Raw genomic sequence first — 21,755 nt, 5'->3', positions numbered from 1 at the left:
TATACGTCTGGGGGGGACCCCGGGTCCTACTCCTGTCATGTGATATACGTCTGGGGGGGACCCCGGGTCCTACTCCTGTCATGTGATATACGTCTGGGGGGACCCCGGGTCCTACTCCTGTCATGTGATATACGTCTGGGGGGACCCCGGGTCCTACTCCTGTCATGTGATTTACATCTGGGGGGGACCCCGGGTCCTACTCCTGTCATGTGATATACATCTGGGGGGACCCCGGGTCCGTCTCCTGCCATGTGACATATGTCTGGGGGGACCCTGGGTCTGGCACCTGTCATGTGACATACATCTGGGGAGACCCTGGGTCCGGCTCCTGTCATGTGACATACATGTGGGGGGACCCTGGGGTCTGGCACCTGTCATGTGACATACATCTGGGGGGACCCTAAGTCCGGCACCTGTCATGTGACACATGTCTGGGGGACCCTGGGTCTGGCACCTGTCATGTGACATATGTCTGGGGGGACCCCGGTTCCTGTCATGTGACATATGTCTGGGGGGACCCCGGGTCCGGCTCCTGTCATGTGACATATAACTGGGGGGACCCCGGGTCTGGCACCTGTCATGTGACATATGTCTGGGGGGACCCCGGGTCCGGCTCCTGTCATGTGACATATGTCTGGGGGGGGGGACCCCAGGTCTGGCTCCTGTCATGTGACATATGTCTGGGGGGACCCCGGGTCCGGCTCCTGTCATGTGACATATGTCTGGGGGGACCCCGGGTCCGGCTCCTGTCATGTGACATATGTCTGGGGGGACCCCGGGTCCGGCTCCTGTCATGTGACATATGTCTGGGGGGACCCCGGGTCCGGCTCCTGTCATGTGACATATGTCTGGGGGGACCCCGGGTCCGGCACCTGTCATGTGACATATGCCTGGGGGGACCCCGGGTCCGGCTCCTGTCATGTGACATATGTCTGGGGGGACCCCGGGTCCGGCTCCTGTCATGTGACATATGTCTGGGGGGACCCCGGGTCCGGCACCTGTCATGTGACATATAACTGGGGGGACCCCGGGTCTGGCACCTGTCATGTGACATATGTCTGGGGGGACCCCAGGTCCGGCTCCAGTCATGTGACATATGTCTGGGGGGACCCCGGGTCCGGCACCTGTCATGTGACATATGTCTGGGGGGACCCCGGGTCCGGCACCTGTCATGCGACATATGTCTGGGGGGACCCCGGGTCCGGCTCCTGTCATGTGACATATGTCTGGGGGGACCCCGGGTCCGGCACCTGTCATGTGACATATGTCTGGGGGGGACCCCGGGTCCGGCTCCTGTCATGTGACATATGTCTGGGGGGACCCCGGGTCCGGCTCCTGTCATGTGACATATGTCTGGGGGGACCCCGGGTCTGGCTCCTGTCATGTGACATATGTCTGGGGGACCCCAGGTCCGGCTCCTGTCATGTGACATATGTTTGGGGGGACCCCGGGTCCGGCTCCTGTCATGTGACATGTCTGGGGGGACCCCGGGTCCGGCTCCTGTCATGTGACATATGTCTGGGGGGACCCCGGGTCCGGCTCCTGTCATGTGACATATGTCTGGGGGGACCCCGGGTCTGGCACCTGTCATGTGACATATATCTGGGGGGACCCCGGGTCTGGCACCTGTCATGTGACACATGTCTGGGGGGACCCCGGGTCCGGCTCCTGTCATGTGACATATGTCTGGGGGGTCCCCGGGTCCGGCTCCTGTCATGTGACATATGTCTGGGGGGTCCCCGGGTCCGGCTCCTGTCATGTGACATATGTCTGGGGGGGACCCTGGGTCTGGCACCTGTCATGTGACATATGTCTGGGGGGTCCCCGGGTCCGGCTCCTGTCATGTGACATATGTCTGGGGGGGACCCCGGGTCTGGCACCTGTCATGTGACATATGTCTGGGGGGACCCCGGGTCCGGCTCCTGTCATGTGACATATGTCTGGGGGGACCCCGGGTCCGGCTCCTGTCATGTGACATATGTCTGGGGGGACCCCGGGTCCGGCTCCTGTCATGTGACATACGTCTGGGGGGACCCCGGGTCCGGCTCCTGTCATGTGACATATGTCTGGGGGGACCCCGGGTCCGGCTCCTGTCATGTGACATATGTCTGGGGGGACCCCGGGTCCGGCTCCTGTCATGTGACATACGTCTGGAGGGACCCCGGGTCCGGCTCCTGTCATGTGACATACGTCTGGGGGGACCGGTCTGGCACCTGTCATGTGACATATGTCTGGGGGGACCCCGGGTCCGGCTCCTGTCATGTGACATGTCTGGGGGGACCCCAGGTCCGGCTCCTGTCATGTGACATATGTCTGGGGGGGACCCCGGGTCTGGCACCTGTCATGTGACATACGTCTGGGGGGACCCCGGGTCTGGCTCCTGTCATGTGACATATGTCTGGGGGGACCCCGGATCCGGCTCCTGTCATGTGACATATGTCTGGGGGGACCCCGGGTCTGGCACCTGTCATGTGACATATGTCTGGGGGGTCCCCGGGTCCGGCTCCTGTCATGTGACATATGTCTGGGGGGGACCCCGGGTCTGGCACCTGTCATGTGACATACGTCTGGGGGGACCCCGGGTCCGGCTCCTGTCATGTGACATATGTCTGGGGGGGGGGACCCCAGGTCTGGCTCCTGTCATGTGACATATGTCTGGGGGGACCCCGGGTCCGGCTCCTGTCATGTGACATGTCTGGGGGGACCCCAGGTCCGGCTCCTGTCATGTGACATATATCTGGGGGGACCCCGGGTCCGGCTCCTGTCATGTGACAAATGTCTGGGGGGACCCCGGGTCCGGCTCCTGTCATGTGACATATGTCTGGGGGGACCCCGGGTCCGGCTCCTGTCATGTGACATATGTCTGGGGGGGACCCCGGGTCTGGCACCTGTCATGTGACATATATCTGGGGGGACCCCGGGTCCGGCTCCTGTCATGTGACAAATGTCTGGGGGGACCCCGGGTCTGGCACCTGTCATGTGACATATGTCTGGGGGGACCCCGGGTCCGGCTCCTGTCATGTGACATATGTCTGGGGGGGACCCCGGGTCCGGCACCTGTCATGTGACATATGTCTGGGGGGACCCCGGGTCCGGCTCCTGTCATGTGACATATGTCTGGGGGGACCCCGGGTCCGGCTCCTGTCATGTGACATATGTCTGGGGGGACCCCGGGTCCGGCTCCTGTCATGTGACATACGTCTGGAGGGACCCCGGGTCCGGCTCCTGTCATGTGACATACGTCTGGGGGGACCGGTCTGGCACCTGTCATGTGACATATTTCACACCCCGTGGCCCCCTTCGCAGTGTTAGCCTCTATTGCAGACAGCAGTAACCCATAGCAACCTCCTAGAATCCATTGTTAGCTGCCTGCAGCTGGGTGGGGCTGCATGTTGCTACCGGTTACCACACTGCCAGCCCGTGTCCATGGAGACCATTGTACTGCCATGAGGTGGGGAGCGGAGGGGGATGACATCATGCGTTGCACAGAGCCGTCTACCTGGAGCCCCACCTGCCGGGACCCCTCACCGGACCCCTCCCCCTCCTCATCCCAGCTGTGTGCATTATAGTCAGGGGTGACCCGGTCCCGGGTGTCTCACCTCGCTCCTTCAGCCCGCTGATGACCCGCAGCTCCTCCTCCTCCATTGTGGATCGGTGCAGAGATCGGTGTGCGGGATCCGGAAGTGTCGGAGGGGGAGGAGCCTGTGAGATCTGCTGGCGATCCAACCGGAGAGCGGAGTGTATATAATATATTCCATAGAGGTCTCCTGTCCCCCACTGCTGTGTCCCTCTATGGACCATCTCCCTCCGGATACACCCCATACATTATACTCCATTCATTATCTTCATATACACCCTCCATTATCCTCCTATACACCCTTCGTACACCATTCATTACCCTCCTATACACCCCATACATTATCCTCCTATATACCATTCATTATCCTCCTATACACACCCCATTCACCCTCCATTATTGTCCTATATACACCCTCCATTATCCTCCATACACCATTCATTATCCTCCTCTACACCCCATACACCTTCCATATACACCTTCCATATACACCCCATACACCTTCCATATACACCCCATACACCTTCCATATACACCCCATACACCTTCCATATACACCTTCCATATACACCCCATACACCTTCCATATACACCCCATACACCTTCCATATACACCTTCCATATACACCCCATACACCTTCCATATACACCCCATACACCTTCCATATACACCCCATACACCTTCCATATACACCTTCCATATACACCCCATACACCTTCCATATACACCCCATACACCTTCCATATACACCTTCCATATACACCCCATACACCTTCCATATACACCTTCCATATACACCCCATACACCTTCCATATACACCCCATACACCTTCCATATACACCGTCCATATACACCCCATACATTATCCTCCTATATATACCATTCATTATCCTCCTATACACCCCATACATTATCCTCCTATATACACCCTTCATATACCATTCATTATCCTCCTATACACCCCATACATTATCCTCCTATACACACCCCATTCACCCTCCATTATTGTCCTATATACACCCTCCATTATCCTCCATACACCATTCATTATCCTCCTCTACACCCCATACACCTTCCATATACACCTTCCATATACACCTTCCATATACACCTTCCATATACACCCCATACACCTTCCATATACACCCCATACACCTTCCATATACACCCCATACACCTTCCATATACACCCCATACACCTTCCATATACACCTTCCATATACACCCCATACGCCTTCCATATACACCCTCCATACACCTCATACACCGTCCATTATCCTCCTATACAGCCCATACACACTCCATTATCCTCCTATACACTCCATACACCATCCATTATCATCCATATACTCCATACACCATCCATTATCCTTCATACACCTCATACACCATCCATTATCCTCCATTATTTTCCTATATACACACCCCATACACCCTCCATTATCCTCCTATACACCCCATACACCATCCATTATCCTCCATACACCATCCATTATCCTCCTATATACACTCCATACACCATCCATTATCCTCCATACACCCTCCATTATCCTCCTATATACACCCCATACACCATCCATTATCCTCCATACACCATCCATTATCGTCCTATACACCCCATATTATTCTCCATTGTCCCCCATACACCCTCCATTATCCTCCTGTATACACCCCATACACCATTATCCTCCTATATACACCTATATACACCATCCATTATTCTACATGCACCCTCCATTATCCCCCATACACCCTCCATTATCCTCCTATATACACCATCCATTATTCTCCATACACCCTCCATTATCCCCCATACACCCTCCATTATCCTCCTATATACACCCCATACACCATCCATTATCCCCCATACACCCTCCATTATCCTCCTATACACCCCATATTATTCTCCATACACCCTCCATTATCCTCCATACACCCTCCATTATCCTCCTATATACACCCCATACACCATCCATTATCCTCCATTATCCTCCATACACCCCATACGTTATCCTCCATATACCCTCCATTATCCCCCATACATTATCCTCCATACACCCGCCATTATCCCCCATACATTATCCCCCATACACCATCTATTATCCTCCATGCACCTCCATATACCCTCCATTATCCCCCATACACCTCCATACATTATCCTCCATACACCCTCCATACAGCATCCATTATCCTCCATTTACACCATCCATTATTGTCCTATATACCCCATGTTATTCTCCATACAACCCCATACACCATCCATTATCCTCCATACATGCCATACACCATCTATTATCCTCCATACACCATCCATTATCCTCCATACACCCTCCATTATCCTATACACCCCATACACCATCCATTATCCTCCATACCCTCCATTATCCTCCTATACACCCCATACACCATCCATTATCCTCCATACACTCCATACACCATCCATTATCCTCCTATACACCCCATACACCATCCATTATCCTCCATACACTCCATACACCCTCCATTATCCCCCATACACCTCCATACATTATCCTCCATACACTCCATACACCCTCCATACAGCATCCATTATCCTCCATTTACACCATCCATTATTGTCCTATATACCCCATGTTATTCTCCATACAACCCCATACACCATCCATTATCCTCCATACACGCCATACACCATCCATTATCCTCCATACACCATCCATTATCCTCCATACACCATCCATTATCCTCCATACACCCTGCATTATCCTCCTATACACCATCCATTATCCTCCATACCCTCCATTATCCTCCATACACCATCCATTATCCTCCATACACCCTGCATTATCCTCCTATACACCATCCATTATCCTCCATACCCTCCATTATCCTCCTATACACCCCATACACCATCCATTATCCTCCTATACACCCCATACACCCTCCATTATCCTCCTATACACCCCATACACCAATCCATTATCCTCCTATACACCCCATACACCATCCATTATCCTCCTATACACCCCATACACCATCCATTATCCTCCTATACACTCCATGCACCATCCATTATCCTCCTATACACTCCATACACCATCCATTATCCTCCTATACACTCCATACACCATACATTATCCTCCATACACCCTCCATTATCCTCCTATACACCCCATACACCATCCGTTATCCTCCATACACTCCATACACCATCCATTATCCTCCATACACTCCATACACCATCCATTATCCTCCATACACCCTCCATTATCCTCCTATACACTCCATACACCCCTATATAAGACATATGTCTGATCCACAGGGGTCCCATCACCCCCCACACAGCTCCCCTCTACTGACCACCCCCCTCCTCCCAACCTATATAACAAATCACCCCCCCCCCCCCATATGGCTCCCCTCTACTGACCCCCTCCTTTACACCTTATATAGATGACAACTGTATACCATTGGAGTCACCCCCCCCCCTCCTATACAGCTCTATATAGCAGAAATATGCCATAGGGGTCCCATCCCCCCTATACACCCCATATAGATATATAATGACAGCCACACACCATAGGGGTGACATCATTCCCCCCATACACCTTTAGATCAATATGTCAGGCATGCATGTACCACAGGGGTCTCATCTCCTGATTCCTCTCCTATACATCCGATAAACCACAGAATTCGTTATCCTCCATGCACCCCCATATATCCCTATGGAAAACATATGTCTATTCCACAGGGGCAGTGGTGTATTTTGGTTTTGTGCTGCCGTAGGCAAGATTAAAATCAGGTGCCCCCCCCCCATCTAAATTTGCTCCACCCCAGCTGCAGTATACCGTTCTTGTCTCAGGGTCTGATGGGGAAGCTGCAGCTGTTCAAAGGGAATAGCTGCGGCTTTCTTTATCAGACCCCGAGACATAATTCATCCTCGTGCCACATATAGAATTACTGACCATGGTCTGACGTTTGCAAGTGATACTTAACATGTATGGGATGATCATACTGTTTGCCCAAAGTTCCCACAAAGTTGGGAGCATGAAATTGTCCAAAATGTCTTGGTATGATGACACCTTAAGAGTTCCTTTCACTGGAACTAAGGGGCCAAGCTTGGGGTGGAGGAATTTGACTGGCCTACACATCCTGACCTCAACCCGATGGGATAAATTAGAGTGGAGACTGCGAGCCAGACCTTCCCGTCATGTCATATAGATATACTGTAAATGACAGCCATATACCATAGGAGTCCCATCACTCCCCATACACCTTTAGCTCATTATGTCAGGCTTGTACCACAGGGGTCTCACCTCCTGATTCCCACTCCTCTCCTATACATCCTATAAACCACAGAGTCCATTATCCTCCATACACCCCTTTATATCCCTATGGAAGTCATATGTCTAGTATGTCCCCCATTCAGCTCTCCTCTACTAAACCCCCCCTCCTATACACCCTATATAGATATATATGACAACCATATACCATTGCAGTACCACCACCCAAAGCCCTATTGATTTATATAGCAGAAATATACCCTAAGGGTCCCATCTCCCTATACACCTCGTATAGATATACAGTATCTCACAAAAGTGAGTACACCCCCCTCACATTTTTGAAAATATTTTATTATACAGTATCTCACAAAAGTGAGTACACCCCTCACATTTTTGTAAATATTTTATTCTTTTCATGTGACAACACTGAAGAAATGACACTTTGCTACAATGTAAAGTAGTGAGTGTACAGCTTGTATAACAGTGTAAATTTGCTGTCCCCTCAAAATAACTCAACACACAGCCATTAATGTCTACACCGCTGGCAACAAAAGTGAGTACACCCCTAAGTCAAAATGTCCCAATTGGGCCCAAAGTGTAAATATTTTGTGTGCCCGCCATTATTTTCCAGCACTGCCTTAACCTTCTTGGGCATGGAGTTCACCAGAGCTTCACAGGTTGCCACTGGAATCCTCTTCCACTCCTCCATGATGACATCACAGAGTTGGTGGATGTTAGAGACCTTGCGCTCCTCCACCTTCTGTTTGAGGATGCCCCACAGATGCTCAATAGGGTTTAGGTCTGGAGACATGCTTGGCCAGTCCATCACCTTTACCCTCATCTTCTTTAGCAAGGCAGTGGTCGTCTTGGAGATGTGTTTGGGGTCGTTATCATGTTGGAATACTGCCCTCCAGCCCAGTCTCCGAAGGGAGGGGATCATGCTCTGCTTCAGTATGTCACAGTACATGTTGGAATTCATGGTTCCCTCAATGAACTGTAGCTTTCCAGTGCCGGCAGCACTCATGAGGCCCCAGACCATGACACTCCCACCACCATGCTTGACTGTAGGCAAGACACACAGCTGGTATAGAGATTGATGTGACTGGCTCTGTGTTCTCTGTACAGTGCTACAAAATACTGTATCTCGGAGCTATATATATGTATATTATTACTTGCAATGTGTAACACTGGTGAGGCATTAGAGTGTAAGCTCCTTTGGTACAGAGACTGATGCGACTGGCTTTAATGTTCTCTGTACAACACTACAGAATATGTCAGAGCTATAGAAATGTATAATAATAATAGAAATAACAGTGTGTGGCTCTGGTGGAGACATTAGAGTGTAAGCTCCTTCGGTAAAGGGACTGATGTGACTGGTTTAGAGTTCTCTTACAGCACTACAGAATATATCAGAGCTATATAAATGTATAATAATAACAACAGTGAGTGACTGTAGTGGAAGCATTAGAGTGTAAGCTCCTCTGGTATTCGACATTGATGTGAATATCTCAGAGTTCTCTGTACAGCACTGCAGAATATGTCAGAGCTATATTAGCGCTGCGCAAACTGTTGGCGCTATATAAATCCTGTGTAATAATAATAATATTGCAGAAAAGCAATGAGAGATTTGATCATTTTAGAACGTGATGGAGTTAATGATCCCTCATCCTGGTTTCCTCCGGACCGGTTGGCTGTGAATAGGACTCATTTCCCGATACTTCAGGAAAAGTTTGGTTCGGATTCTTTGCTTCGGATCATCTTGTGAAGATTTCAGCCCAAATAAAGTTTAAAGTGACATGCACATTACTATTATTCCTCGTGGCAAATTAAAGTCATTATCAGGAGGTTTGATGGCCCCTTATTCTGAGTGGAGGCATTATCTACATTATGATGATTATCAGAGCCTCATTTCACTCTCATCTCAATAATACCGTCAGGAAGGGAAAATTAGTCGCCATGAAAACAGCCCAAATTGAGATGACAGAAGAGAAAGGAAAAAGTGGGACTGGGCGCAGGGGGCGGGGCTGCCTCACCGAGGGGGAAGAAAGTCTGGTTTATATTAATATATTTTATTACTTTACACAGAAATGATGGGATAACACGACTGCAGCGATGTTTGTCCCCTACGGCCGCCAAGGAACTACAAGTCCCAGCATGCCCTGGCAGCCCATGAGGTTGTTAGATTTTGGAAATTTGGTGAGAAACTGCAGGAAAGAAGTTCTTCCTATGATGGTTTGTTTTCGAATTTAAAGCAGAATTAAAACTTCCTATCCTTTTCAGCCAAGGAAACTGCCATCTCCGCTTCTGTTTGATCTGCAACTGCCATGGTGCTGCACATGTGATCAGTTATGACTCCAGACATTTGATGGTTTGACAGGTTGCTTGAGAGCACAAGCAAATGTGACAGTTAGGATTCCCGGCATGCCTTGTTTTTTGAAACAGTTAAAGCGATGGGTTTAGTTCCATTTTAAAGGGAAACTCCATTTTTAAAGCTAACTGCACAGTAAAATAGCATGCCATTGATTAAGGCCAGGTTCACACTAGCCTGCACTGTACATTCCAGTTGCAGGAATGCGATTCCAGTAACCCACAGCCAAATCGCACTGCTCTTGCCATGACAGCCTTACGCATCTCAGCCCGCAGCATGATTGCCTTTTTCTTTTTTTGTGGTTCGCACGGCACAGCAGTCCATTCAAATGAATGGGTTGCCATGCCCAAGCAAACACAGGATGCACGGCCCGCACTAATGTCAACCTAGCCTAAGTAGATTGTTATTGGAAGAAGCAGCCAATCAGCAGCTCCCCTGAACACCATTCTTTCCCTTTCGAGGACACCATGTGACCAGTGCCCAGGCATAGGAGTAGATGACTGATGTCAGGTTGGTTCCAAAGTGGGACAGTTACGGGTGAATGGAATTAGACTCATGCTTTTACCTCTTTGTATGTTCCCAAAAAGTGATCCTTTAGAAAAAGGGAATTTATACCCCGGTGCGGAAGGAGATTTTTAATTTTTTTTCCAGGACAGCCTGATACATATGGGATATCGCATAACTCCCAATGGAGGGACTGTCCCTGATTTGGAACAAAGTCCCTCTCTCCTCATTTGTCCCTCATTTTGGTCTGATCTATAAAGTTGTATATAAAATGCACTACTTACCTAGCAAAAAGTGTTTGCCAGTGCTAAACCTTTCATCCAATTTCTAAACTGTTGCATTTATAAATTCCAAAAGCCAATACAAGGGAATAGCAGTGGTAAAAAAAGCACATGTGGGTTTAACCAATCCATTTTTTTTGTACAATTCACCTTTAAGGGGGTGTGACAGGGGGTGTGGCCTATACCTGCATACCTTTGCTAATAAGTGTCTCTTATTCCCATTTCAGAAAGTTTGGGGGCATGATATCGGGATATACTGTATAGCACCAAAAGTAGTGGGATTACCCAAGATGAAGCACATGTTGGGGACTTTACAGATGAACTTCAGCCCCCCCCCCCTTTCAGTTGGTTCTTCCCTCCCCTCCAGTGCCGCCATCCTTAAGAATATGGTGTGTGAACAGATTTGGCAAAGAGCTCTGTCTGGCAATCAAGACCCAGCACAGACCCGCAAGATTACCAGTGCATGATGTACTGACATGCAAAGAACTGGGGCCAGCAATTCCTTGGTTGTGTTTGTACATGTGTGGGAAACCCCACACATGACCAGATCTCTGCCAGGTTCTGAGGCCCTGCACACATGTGGAATCTGCACACATGTGGAATCTGCACACATATGGAATCTGCACACACAAGGCTGCTGTTAGAAACCACGGGGCCCCATACAGTCTATGTTTCAGTTATGAATGAACACAGGGAATGATCAATAGCGAACACTCATTGTGTTCATTCAGGAAAGGAAGGAGCTGGTAAATATGACATATTTACTGGACCCTTCCCCCAAGGGAAAGATCCAATTGCATGCTTGCAGCTGCCAGCGGGAAGGAGAGAAGGGAAGCCGGCAGCACTGCAGTGGTGCCTGGGCCACACCGATCACCCTTTCTGCCCACATCTAAATCACCCTGCTGCATGGGCCCCCCTGCTGGCCCGGGCTCCGTACAGGAGGACCGTTGGAACCCCTTATCTACGGCCCTGTGAACACGTGCCATCCCGTGATACGCATGCACCGTGATAGGCTACAGGGAGCGCAATGGCATTCTCACCCAGGGGGCTAATACAGGAAGTGCAACACAGCAAAAAAAACTCAGAAACACTTACATATGTTTTATTTTTTTTTATTAAAGTGGTATTCCAGCTTAAAGTGGTTGTAAAGGCGAAAGGTGTTTTTTTTTTTTTTTACCTTACTGCATTCTGTAAGGTAAGTACATATCTGAGCCCCATCTTGATCTCTGACCCCTCCCGGATCTCTCGCTCCTGATTGGCTCAGATAAAGCAGTGGGAGCCATTGGCTCCCGCTGCTGTCAATCAGAACCAGTGAAGATGGAGCAGGGCTGATGTCAGCGGCAGTGCTTGGCCCCGCCCGCTGGAGCTGTCAGCTGGGCAGAGGAGAGAGCCGAGGAGTCACCTGATCGCTGGGAGCCACTGTGATATAGATACAGATCGGCATATTATTTATATAACACAGGCACAGGGGCACTTATTATTATATTACAGAGGAGATGGGAGCTTTTATAGAAGTGGGTTAACAACAGGGGCGGACTGACAACTCATGGGGCCCCTGGGCAATAGGAGATAATGGGGCCCCCGGGCAGAAGGAGAAGATTATGGGGCCCCCGGGCAATAGGAGATTATAGGGCCCCCAGGCAATAGGAGATTATTGGGCCCCCAGGCAATAGGTTATGGGGCCACACAGTATACACACACACACATACAGTATACACATACAGATACACAGTATACATACACACACTGAAAAGGTACTGGAGAGGCGGGGCAGCTATAATCTTGGGATTTTTCAAAAAACACAGAATTTTACATACTGTCCCTGGTTTTATTGAGGCTGGCAACCCTGATGGGGCCCCTTAGTGGCATGGGGCCCTCGGGCAGTGCCCGAGAGCCCGAATGGTCAGTCCGCCCCTGGTTAACAACCACTTTAAAGTGGTAGTAAATCGCAAAAAAAAAAAAAAAATGTGATTATCTGCAGATTAGGTATATTCAGTTGCTTTAATTTAGCACAGTGATAATACCACTAATTCCATATTTTTTCACTCATGCACTCTTGCGCTTTATTCTATTTTTTATTTTATGATACACATAGTAATGTATTAATGAATGGAAGTAGCGCTACACTATTTTTGGATTGATCTCAGAAGTATGCCCCTCCCATAATAATTATTTTGCAAGTCCCCTTTGTTCCCCGCCCTCCTCTGCCATCCTCCTTTCCTTTTGGACAGTGCATACCCAGTAGGTCTTGGACTGGCATCGCTGCCATTAACGCGCTCTGCCAGTGTAGTTCCAGCACTCAGGAGATTAAACTATACTACTATTTAGTACTGCACTTGAGATGGCCTTACTTCTGGTATGTTGACCAGAATGCCAAATGTCAATTTATACCTAGTCTTTATGTTACTATTGTTAATCCATTTTAGAAATAACCTCCTTTAGCTGAGTTTAGGTCTACTTCCCTAAAATACAGGTAAAATAACTCCCCCTGGTGTTTCAACTCATAAACATCCAAAAACCACCGCTAGAATACAAAAACTATTCACTTCTCTTATTGTGAAATAAACAGTGTATAAGTAAGTGAAATACAATAATAAAGTCCCATAAAATATACATTTTAAGCCCAAAGAAAATGTCCCTTATAGCACCACAACATTTTTTTTAGCGTAAGAGAACACAGGACTTACAGTGCCTTGAAAAAGTATTCACACCCCTTGAAATTTTCCACATTTTGTCATGTTGCAACAAAAAACGTAAATGTATTTTATTGGGATTTTATGTGATAGACCAACACAAAGTGGCACATAATTGTGAAGTGGAAGGAAAATGATAAATGATTTTCAAAATTTTTTACAAATAAATATGTGAAAAATGTGGGGTGCATTTGTATTCAGCCCTCCTGAGTCAATACTTTGTAGAACCCCCTTTCTCTGCAATTACAGCTGCAAGTCCTTTTGGGGATGTCTCTACCAGCTTTGCACATCTAGAGAGGGACATTTTTGTCAATTCTTCTTTACAAAATAGCTCAAGTTCTGTCAGATTGGATGGAGAACGTCTGAGCAGCAATTTTCAAGTCTTGCCACAGATTCTCATTTGGATTCAGGTCTGGACTTTGACTGGGCCATTCTAACACATGAATATGCTTTGATCTAAATCATTCCATTGTAGCTCTGGCTGTATGTTTAGGGTCGTTGTTCTGCTGGAAGGTGAACCTCCGCCCCAGTCTCAAGTCTTTTGCAGACTCAACAGGTTTTATTCTAAGGTTGCCCTGTATTTGGCTCCATCCATCTTCCCATCAACTCTGACCAGCTTCCCTGCCCTTGCTGAAGAAAAGCACCCCCACAACATGATGCTGCCACCACCATGTTTCACGTTGAGGATGGTGTGTTCAGGGTGATGTGCAGTCTTAGTTTTCCAGCACACATAGCGTTTTGCTTTTAGGCCAAAAAGTTCAGCTTTGATCTCATCTCACCAGAGCACTTTCTTCCACATGTTTTCTGTGTCCCCCACATGGCTTCTCACAAACTGCAAACAGGACTTCTTATGGCTTTCTTTCAACAAAAGGCTTTCTTCTTGCCACTCTTCCATAAAGGCCATATTTGTGGAGTGCACGACTAATAGTTGTCCTGTGGACAGATTCTCCCACCTGAGCTGTGGATCTCTGCAGCTCCTCCAGAGTTACCATGGACCTCTTGGCTGCTTCCCTGATTAATGCTCTCCTTACCTGGCCTGTCAGTTTAGGTGGACGGCCATGTCTTGGTAGGTTTGCAGTTGTGACATACTCTTTCCATTTTCGGATGATGGGTTGAACAGTGCTCCGTAAGATGTTCAAAGCTTGGGATATTTTTTTATAACCTTACCCTGCTATAAACTTCTCAACTTTATTCCAGACCTGTCTGGTGTGTTCTTTGGCCTTCATAATGCTGTGTGTTCACTAAGGGCCCTTTCACACGTGCGGAACGTTCAGATCCGCCTGTCAGTTTTTTCAGCTGATCTGAACAGTCGCTCCATACATCTGTATGGAGCGACGGATGTCAGTGGTGACATGTCCACTGACATTAGATCCGCTCCGCAAAATCCAGACGGATGGAAACCCTGTTATCCATCCGTCTGGTCCGTAATCATCCAATCCCCCCATAGAGGAGAGCGGAGATCTGACCGGTCCGTTTCTGCACAGTGTGCAGAGACGGACTTGTCATCCGCCGACTCAGTGGGGATCAACTGAGCGATCCCTGCTGAGCAAGCGGATGGCTGAATATGGATCCGCACATGTGAAAGGGGCCTAAGGTTTTCTAGTAAACCTTCTAAGGGCTTCACAGAACAGCTGCATTTATATGGAGATTAAATTACACACAGGTGGACTATATTTACTAATTAGGTGACTTCTGAAGGCAATTGGTTCCACTAGATTTTAGTTAGGGGCATCAGAGTAAAGGGGGCTGAATACAAATGCACTCCACACTTTTCACATATTTATTTGTAGAAAATGTTGAAAACCATTTATCATTTTCCTTCCACCTCACAATTATGTGCCAATTTGTGTTGGTCTATCACATAAAATCCCAATAAAGTACATTTACAATTTTGGTTGTAACATGACTAAATGTGGAAAATTTCAAGGGGTATGCATACTTTTTCAAGGCACTGTATATTGTGGTGATATGGGGATACAGGGTCATTGATAAGGGGGTACCACCTGTCCTGTATGGGGCCCGGGCCAGCAGGGGGAACTGGATTTTGGCAGGGAGGGTGATCAGTGCAGGGGTGGGGGAGGTTTCTAGTAAATGCCCCCCACTGCACTGATCACCCTCCCTGTCCACATCTGATTCCCTCTGCTGCCCCTACCCCTGCAGTGCTGCGACCTTCCCTTCTCTCCTCTCCCGCCAGCTGCTGCAGGGCACAGGGGGATCTTTTCAGGATGAAGAGCAGTATTATTTACTGGCCCCTTCCTTTCCTGAATGAACACAGTGAGTAATTGATACTGATCACTCACTGGGGGAGATTTACTAAAACTGGTGTAAAAGGAATCTGGTGCAGTTATGCATAGTAACCAATCAGCTTCTAGGGTGTGCCAGGTGTGTCTAGGCACAACCTAATCACTGCATGCATAGCCGATTCCCCCTACTGCCAAGCTTCCCCAGTGCCCCCCTCCCCCACATCACTTCCGCCTTCCATAGTCTCCTCTCCTGCTGACTGCTCTGTTTACTATGCTTCAGTTTGTGAGTGAACAGAAAGCTGCTCAGCACAGAGCACTTCCCATTCATTCACTGTCCAGTGCAGCTGAGGCTGCAGAAAAAGGGGCTGGAGAATCTGTCCTCAACCCCTTTCCTTGTCTCAAAAGTGAGGCATCAGAGGTCTGTTTAGACCCCTAATATTTCACCAAAGCCCCCAACAGGACTACTAAATTTTTTTTTACAACAATACTAAAAAATAATCATATAAAAAAAATAAATAAATACACAGGGGGGCCCTGTGTGTAGGATGTACGGGGCCCCGTGATTTCTAACAGCAACCCTGAGGGGACATTTTATTTTGGATTTGAATTGATATTTTACGGGATTTAATCCATTTTATGCTTGATTTGTTACCAATCATATTGGATGACAATATATTATGCCTGGTATGGTGCCTGTTTTATCTGATGTAGCACTACTACTGGGTACTAAGTATTATTTTCAGTGATTTCCTGTGATTTTATGTGATTTTAGGTTGGTACGCTTAACCTGGTGTGTTAGAGGTTTTTTGGAAAAGGTTGATGCAAAGAACAGAGAACCCATCCTAATCAGCGGCTCCTATGGGGGTAGCACTTAATATTTAATATTACACTCCCCCTCAGACAGACAATGCTGCTGTCTGCTGGGCCCCCTGTGCTCTTACATCCAGAGTAGGGGAACTCTAATACAGGAGGTATGTTACTGGTCAGATCACCAGGTGAAAATAGAGGGAAAAAAGCCTAAAAAATAAAACCAATGCAATCATGACATCTAAGGATTGATAAGCTGCAATAGATTACATTTGGTTTTGCATTTAACGTCGCTTTAACCTGAGATATGTGATTGAAACCATATTCAGCAGGCTTTTTATAGTGTCTTTTTTTTCTCACACATGTTTCTCCTGTGTGTGTGGGGGTTGAGCTGCAGTGGGCTCCCAGAGGTCACAGGACTAAAACCAGGGAACACACTGAGGTTGATTAAGGCTTGGTTCACACTAGCGCGATTTTAATGGGCTGCTGTGCAGGCATTTCACGCAGGAAAAAGGTGCATGCAACAAAAGCGTTCTGCTGTAACTAGAAAAAAAACTAATAATATAGTGAATTATAGCATTATAAATAAAATAAAAGAAAATGAAGGTTGTAGACATCATAAAGTCTACAAAAGTTCCATTATACTTAGTGTGTCTGTGAAATGGTGCTCCTCTAAATTAAGTTGTCTGTGACGTTCTCTAGTGACGAAATGCGCTGGGTAGAGCCTTGTGCCGAGATCACCTCGGACCCTGGACTGTGAGAACCCTGCCGGCTAGTGATTTGTTTGTATGCGAATCAGATTTTAATTTCTTGTAAGTATACAGTGGAACCTCGGATTGCGAGTAACGCTGTTTACGAGCGTTTCACAATACAAGCTTTTTTTTTTAAAATCCTGAGTCACTTTGCGAGCGCTGTCTTGCAAGACCAGTAGGATTCAAGCCGCTGGAGTGTGCAGTAGTGCATTTGGCCAGAGGTGCAGGGGGAACGATGACGCTCCGAGACACTCGGAGACACTTGGAATCACTCAGAGACAACTCCGTTCCTGAGTGTCTCTGAGCATCCCTGAGCATCTCCGAGAGTCTCAAGTGCCACATGCGGTACTGCATAGGCAAGCAGTGGCTGTGGCACGGATTATCTGAGTTTCCATTATTTCCTATGGGGAAACTCGCTTTGATATACAAGTGCTTTGGATTACAAGCATTCTTCTGGGATGAATTATGCTCGTAATCCAAGGTGTTACTGTATATGCTTTTAAATAAATACATTTTAGTTACTTATTACACTACGGAGAGGCGGATTTCTGTTCTTTTTGCATAATTGCCTATATGTGGAGTTGTGGTTGGTCTGTTCAGCTGATGACCTCTTGGAGATATATGATTGATGGGAACCTAGAGTGACGGCTTTGGATTGTTCCTATATGCCTTACATGACTTCTCTTAGAAAAGGGGTCATATAGTTGTGGTAAGCAGTTACTTTTATCACAGTTTGGGTGACGGTGGCTGCTGGTGACACAGTTTGTGGCATTGAACTTCATTTAAAGTATGTCATAAAAAGAAAAACAGGGGGGTCAACAAGGACACCCTGGGTGGACTTCAGAGGCACAACAAACCCGAGGAAGTATAGTCAGAATAACAATATAATCAATTTTATTAAATATAAATACATACAGTACAAAGACATTGACAAAAAGTAATAAAAATCATCTATATAGAAATATACGTGATACAAGCCCAGATGTGTCTACACGTTTTGTATAGAACTTCTTCAGGACACGTTCAGGTTTCAGTTAATACACAAAGGGGTTTCACTTGTACAGAGGCTTTCGCAAGCTCAAGAACAGTGATTTAAATTCATTCATGTATAGACGTCAAGGTCTTAGCAATAGATGTGGATAACCATCAACTGTTTCCATTTACAACCAATTTCGGGGTTCAGTCCTAACAAGTAAAAAGCCAATAAATAGCCAGTGATAAATAGTCGCACTGCAGCACGCATGGGAGGGCAACAAGGAGCCCATAGACCGTATCTGCTCAATGGTCCATATGGAGCCATGCAAAAATGCACTGGGGAGCTTGAAGTAAAATTGGATGTAAGTCCCCAGGAGGATACAGAGATGTTCCTGATTTTTCTTCATTTAAAGTAGCACCATTTCATGAACACACTAATTATAATGGGACTTTTGTTGACTTACAACCTTCATTTTCATTTTGTTTTTTTATAATGCTATAATTCACTATATTATTTGTTTTTTTATTAGTTAAAGAGCAACACTATTTATATACAAGTTTGATGGGAGTGATACTTTCTTTTAAGTGTGTGCAGCGCTAGTATTTCACTGTGTTATATTTTGCACAAGAGTGCGGTTATTTTTTTCCTTTTTTATTGCACATGGAAACCGAATGGTCTTTTTGACTATGCAACTTCCTTGCAGTTCCCGCAAACGCGTCTAATAGGAGCAGTGTGGTGTAGGAACAGGTACGATTGCCTTATATAAAAACTGCATGGCGCAAAATCCGATGCAGTTCTGCATAGAAACCAATCGGCTTTCAATTTTATTTCTTAAGGCTTAATTGAACAAGCTGAAGTTAGAAGCTGATTGGCTACCATGCACAGCTGCAGATTTTTGCATGCTCCAGTTTTAGTAAATCAATCCCATTGGCTATATTTTCAGGGTTGGATTCAGAAGCTGGACAAAACTGGGTGCACGGAGCCAGCAATTGAGTCTGTTTTGCCGCCCAGTTATGGCACAAATTTTACATTAGACTATAGCAGTTCACCAATTCGTTTTACACCGCCATGTAAGGCCTGGTTCACACCTACAGGTTGAAGTTTGCATATTCCAGGTGCATTTTGCGTTTTTCAATACATGTTTTTGACCTATTGAAGTCTATGGAACTAAAAGCCAGAAAACAAACCCTGGCCCTTTCCATAAAATGCACAGATTTGAATGTGACCCATAAGAAACCATGTTAAATGGTTTGTAGTGTGTTTCTGCAAATCTGAAAACGTACTAAAAAATGCCTAGGTGTGAACCAGGCCTAAGACCCAAGACCTCTTTCACACTGGGGCGTTTTAGTGCTAAAAACAGCACCTGAAAAACGCCTCTCATGCCTCTCCCGGGTGAAAGCCCAAGTGCTTTCACACTGAGGCGGTGCGCTTGCAGGACGTTAGAAAAAGTCCTGCAAGCAGCATCTTTGGGGCAGTGCAGGAGCGCTGTATACACCGCTCCTAAACCACGCCTGCCCATTGAAATGCGTTGCAGGTGCTTCGGCAGCGCCACAACACGGGCACTTTTAACCCTTTCTTCGGCCGCTAGCTGGGGTTAAAAGCTCCCCACTAGCGGCCAAAAAGCACCGCTTAAACTACTAGTAAACACTACACTATAGCGGCGCTTTACCACTAACGCGGCCCATGCCCCAGTGTGAAAGGGGTCTAAAGGAAAGACAAGAGAGCGAATTGGAACGTCCGGGGGGGGGGGGGTCGGATCGTTCTGCGGTGATGGACGCTCGCCGTCAGCAGGGGAAGTTTGGGAGTTCATGGAGAGCTCTCAGGGAGACATATCGGGTGCGGGGAGGTTAATGAAGAAGATACAGCAGTCGGGTGGAGGAGGAATAATGAGCAGAGAGATTCGCAGTCCATTAGCCGGCCCGTCTGATGCGTTGCGCACCCCGAGACGTGTTAAAGTATCCGCCACGCAGACGGACAAATGCTTTTAAAATCATTAATGAGGATCTTGGAGTGAGGACGAAGGCGAGAAGTATGCTGGGATTGGGAGGGGGGAGGCGCAGTGTACCGTCACCTCTGCCTGCTAATGGTCTAATATTAATGTGGATGGAGCTGCAAGTGCCAATCAATTCAATTATCTGCAGACTTCCGCACACACTGCTTCATCCACAGATGGTTTTTGGGGGAATATTTAGAGAAGAACTTCACGCCAACAAATTGCGCCAACTATAAATAATTCCTCTGCAAGCATTGCCAAGCTTAAAGGGTAAGTTTACTTTTTCACAGAAAATAAAAAAGGTTGAGCGTTCCATCCTGGTTCGGGGAGGCTAAAGCCCCATATACACTATGAGAAAATCTGAAAAAAATATTCCGCACAAGGCACGATTGTTCGATTTTTGTATAGTGTGTACACAACTTTTGACATCCAATTACGACTTTGCAAATTTCTGAAGGGACAAACTCCAAAAATTTTCTCGTACGTAAAACAGATCCAACAATTTTCATTTAATGTGTACCGTTTTCGGACGAGAAATATCAGATATGAAAGACTGCGCATGATAAGAAACAACTATTTTTTTTTATAGTTTTTTTTTTATAGTTTTTTTTTTTTTTTTTTATTGTGCAATATTCCATTGGAAGTCACTTTATAACCATAAACTTTGTATAATTTTTATCAATATCAACTTTTTTTCTTTTGCCATTATTCACAGCAAATTGAAATAGAACTATTATTATTAATTTTTTATATTATTATTTTTTTATTAACATTTTTTATTACTATTAATTGTATTATTATTGTTATTATTACACTTGAATTACAATTACACTTCTGTCAATAATATTGCTATTATGATTTCTTTGCCAAAAGCACTGAGACGCCCGCCTCCACACACACACGAACTCCAACAACATCCTCGTCCCAGAAACAACAAATAACCAAAAAAAAGCCTTTGCCATACGAAAAATTTTGAACATTATTTCTATCCTCGATTCTGACTTGCTGTGAAACATTGAGGAAAATTGGCCAATCATTCTCCCGATTTTCTTATAGTGTGTACCCCACTTTAGCCATGGCATACAGCTCACACACAGCTCCATATCGATAAAGAATAGGAATTATTATTTCATTTTCTAATGAATAAATGGCAATATTACGAATGGCCATTCAAAGTCTGGGCTATTTGTTATCGAACTGATAAGGTGTTCCAAAAGAACAGAAATTAATGTCTCTTGATGCATTTCTTGTGAAAATTCTTAAAGTAGAATTCCAGCTTTAATATAATTTTTGGGCCAAGCTA

The 21,755-nt window shown here is 46.7% G+C and overlaps 1 protein-coding gene across 13 annotated transcripts in view; it reads right to left on the bottom strand.

Moving 5' to 3' along the window:
* SHTN1 (shootin 1) overlaps nt 1-3,746 on the bottom strand; it is a 185,359-nt gene extending 181,613 nt beyond the window's left edge. For all 13 annotated transcript variants that reach the window (XR_012235636.1, XR_012235639.1, XR_012235640.1 and 10 more), the window contains exon 1: nt 3,600-3,746. Coding sequence is in view for 4 of the 13 variants with exons in the window: in XM_073595793.1 (XP_073451894.1) it covers nt 3,600-3,645 (46 nt within the window). In the remaining 9 variants the exon portion in view is untranslated. The remainder of the gene's footprint in view (nt 1-3,599) is intronic.
* Nucleotides 3,747-21,755: the final 18,009 nt, after the last annotated feature.

Source organism: Aquarana catesbeiana, linkage group LG08 (assembly GCF_042186555.1).
Source record: "Aquarana catesbeiana isolate 2022-GZ linkage group LG08, ASM4218655v1, whole genome shotgun sequence".
Classification (NCBI taxonomy): Eukaryota; Metazoa; Chordata; class Amphibia; order Anura; family Ranidae; genus Aquarana; species Aquarana catesbeiana.
Note: the sequence above shows the minus strand (reverse complement) of the source record. Positions and strands in the feature narration are given on the sequence as shown.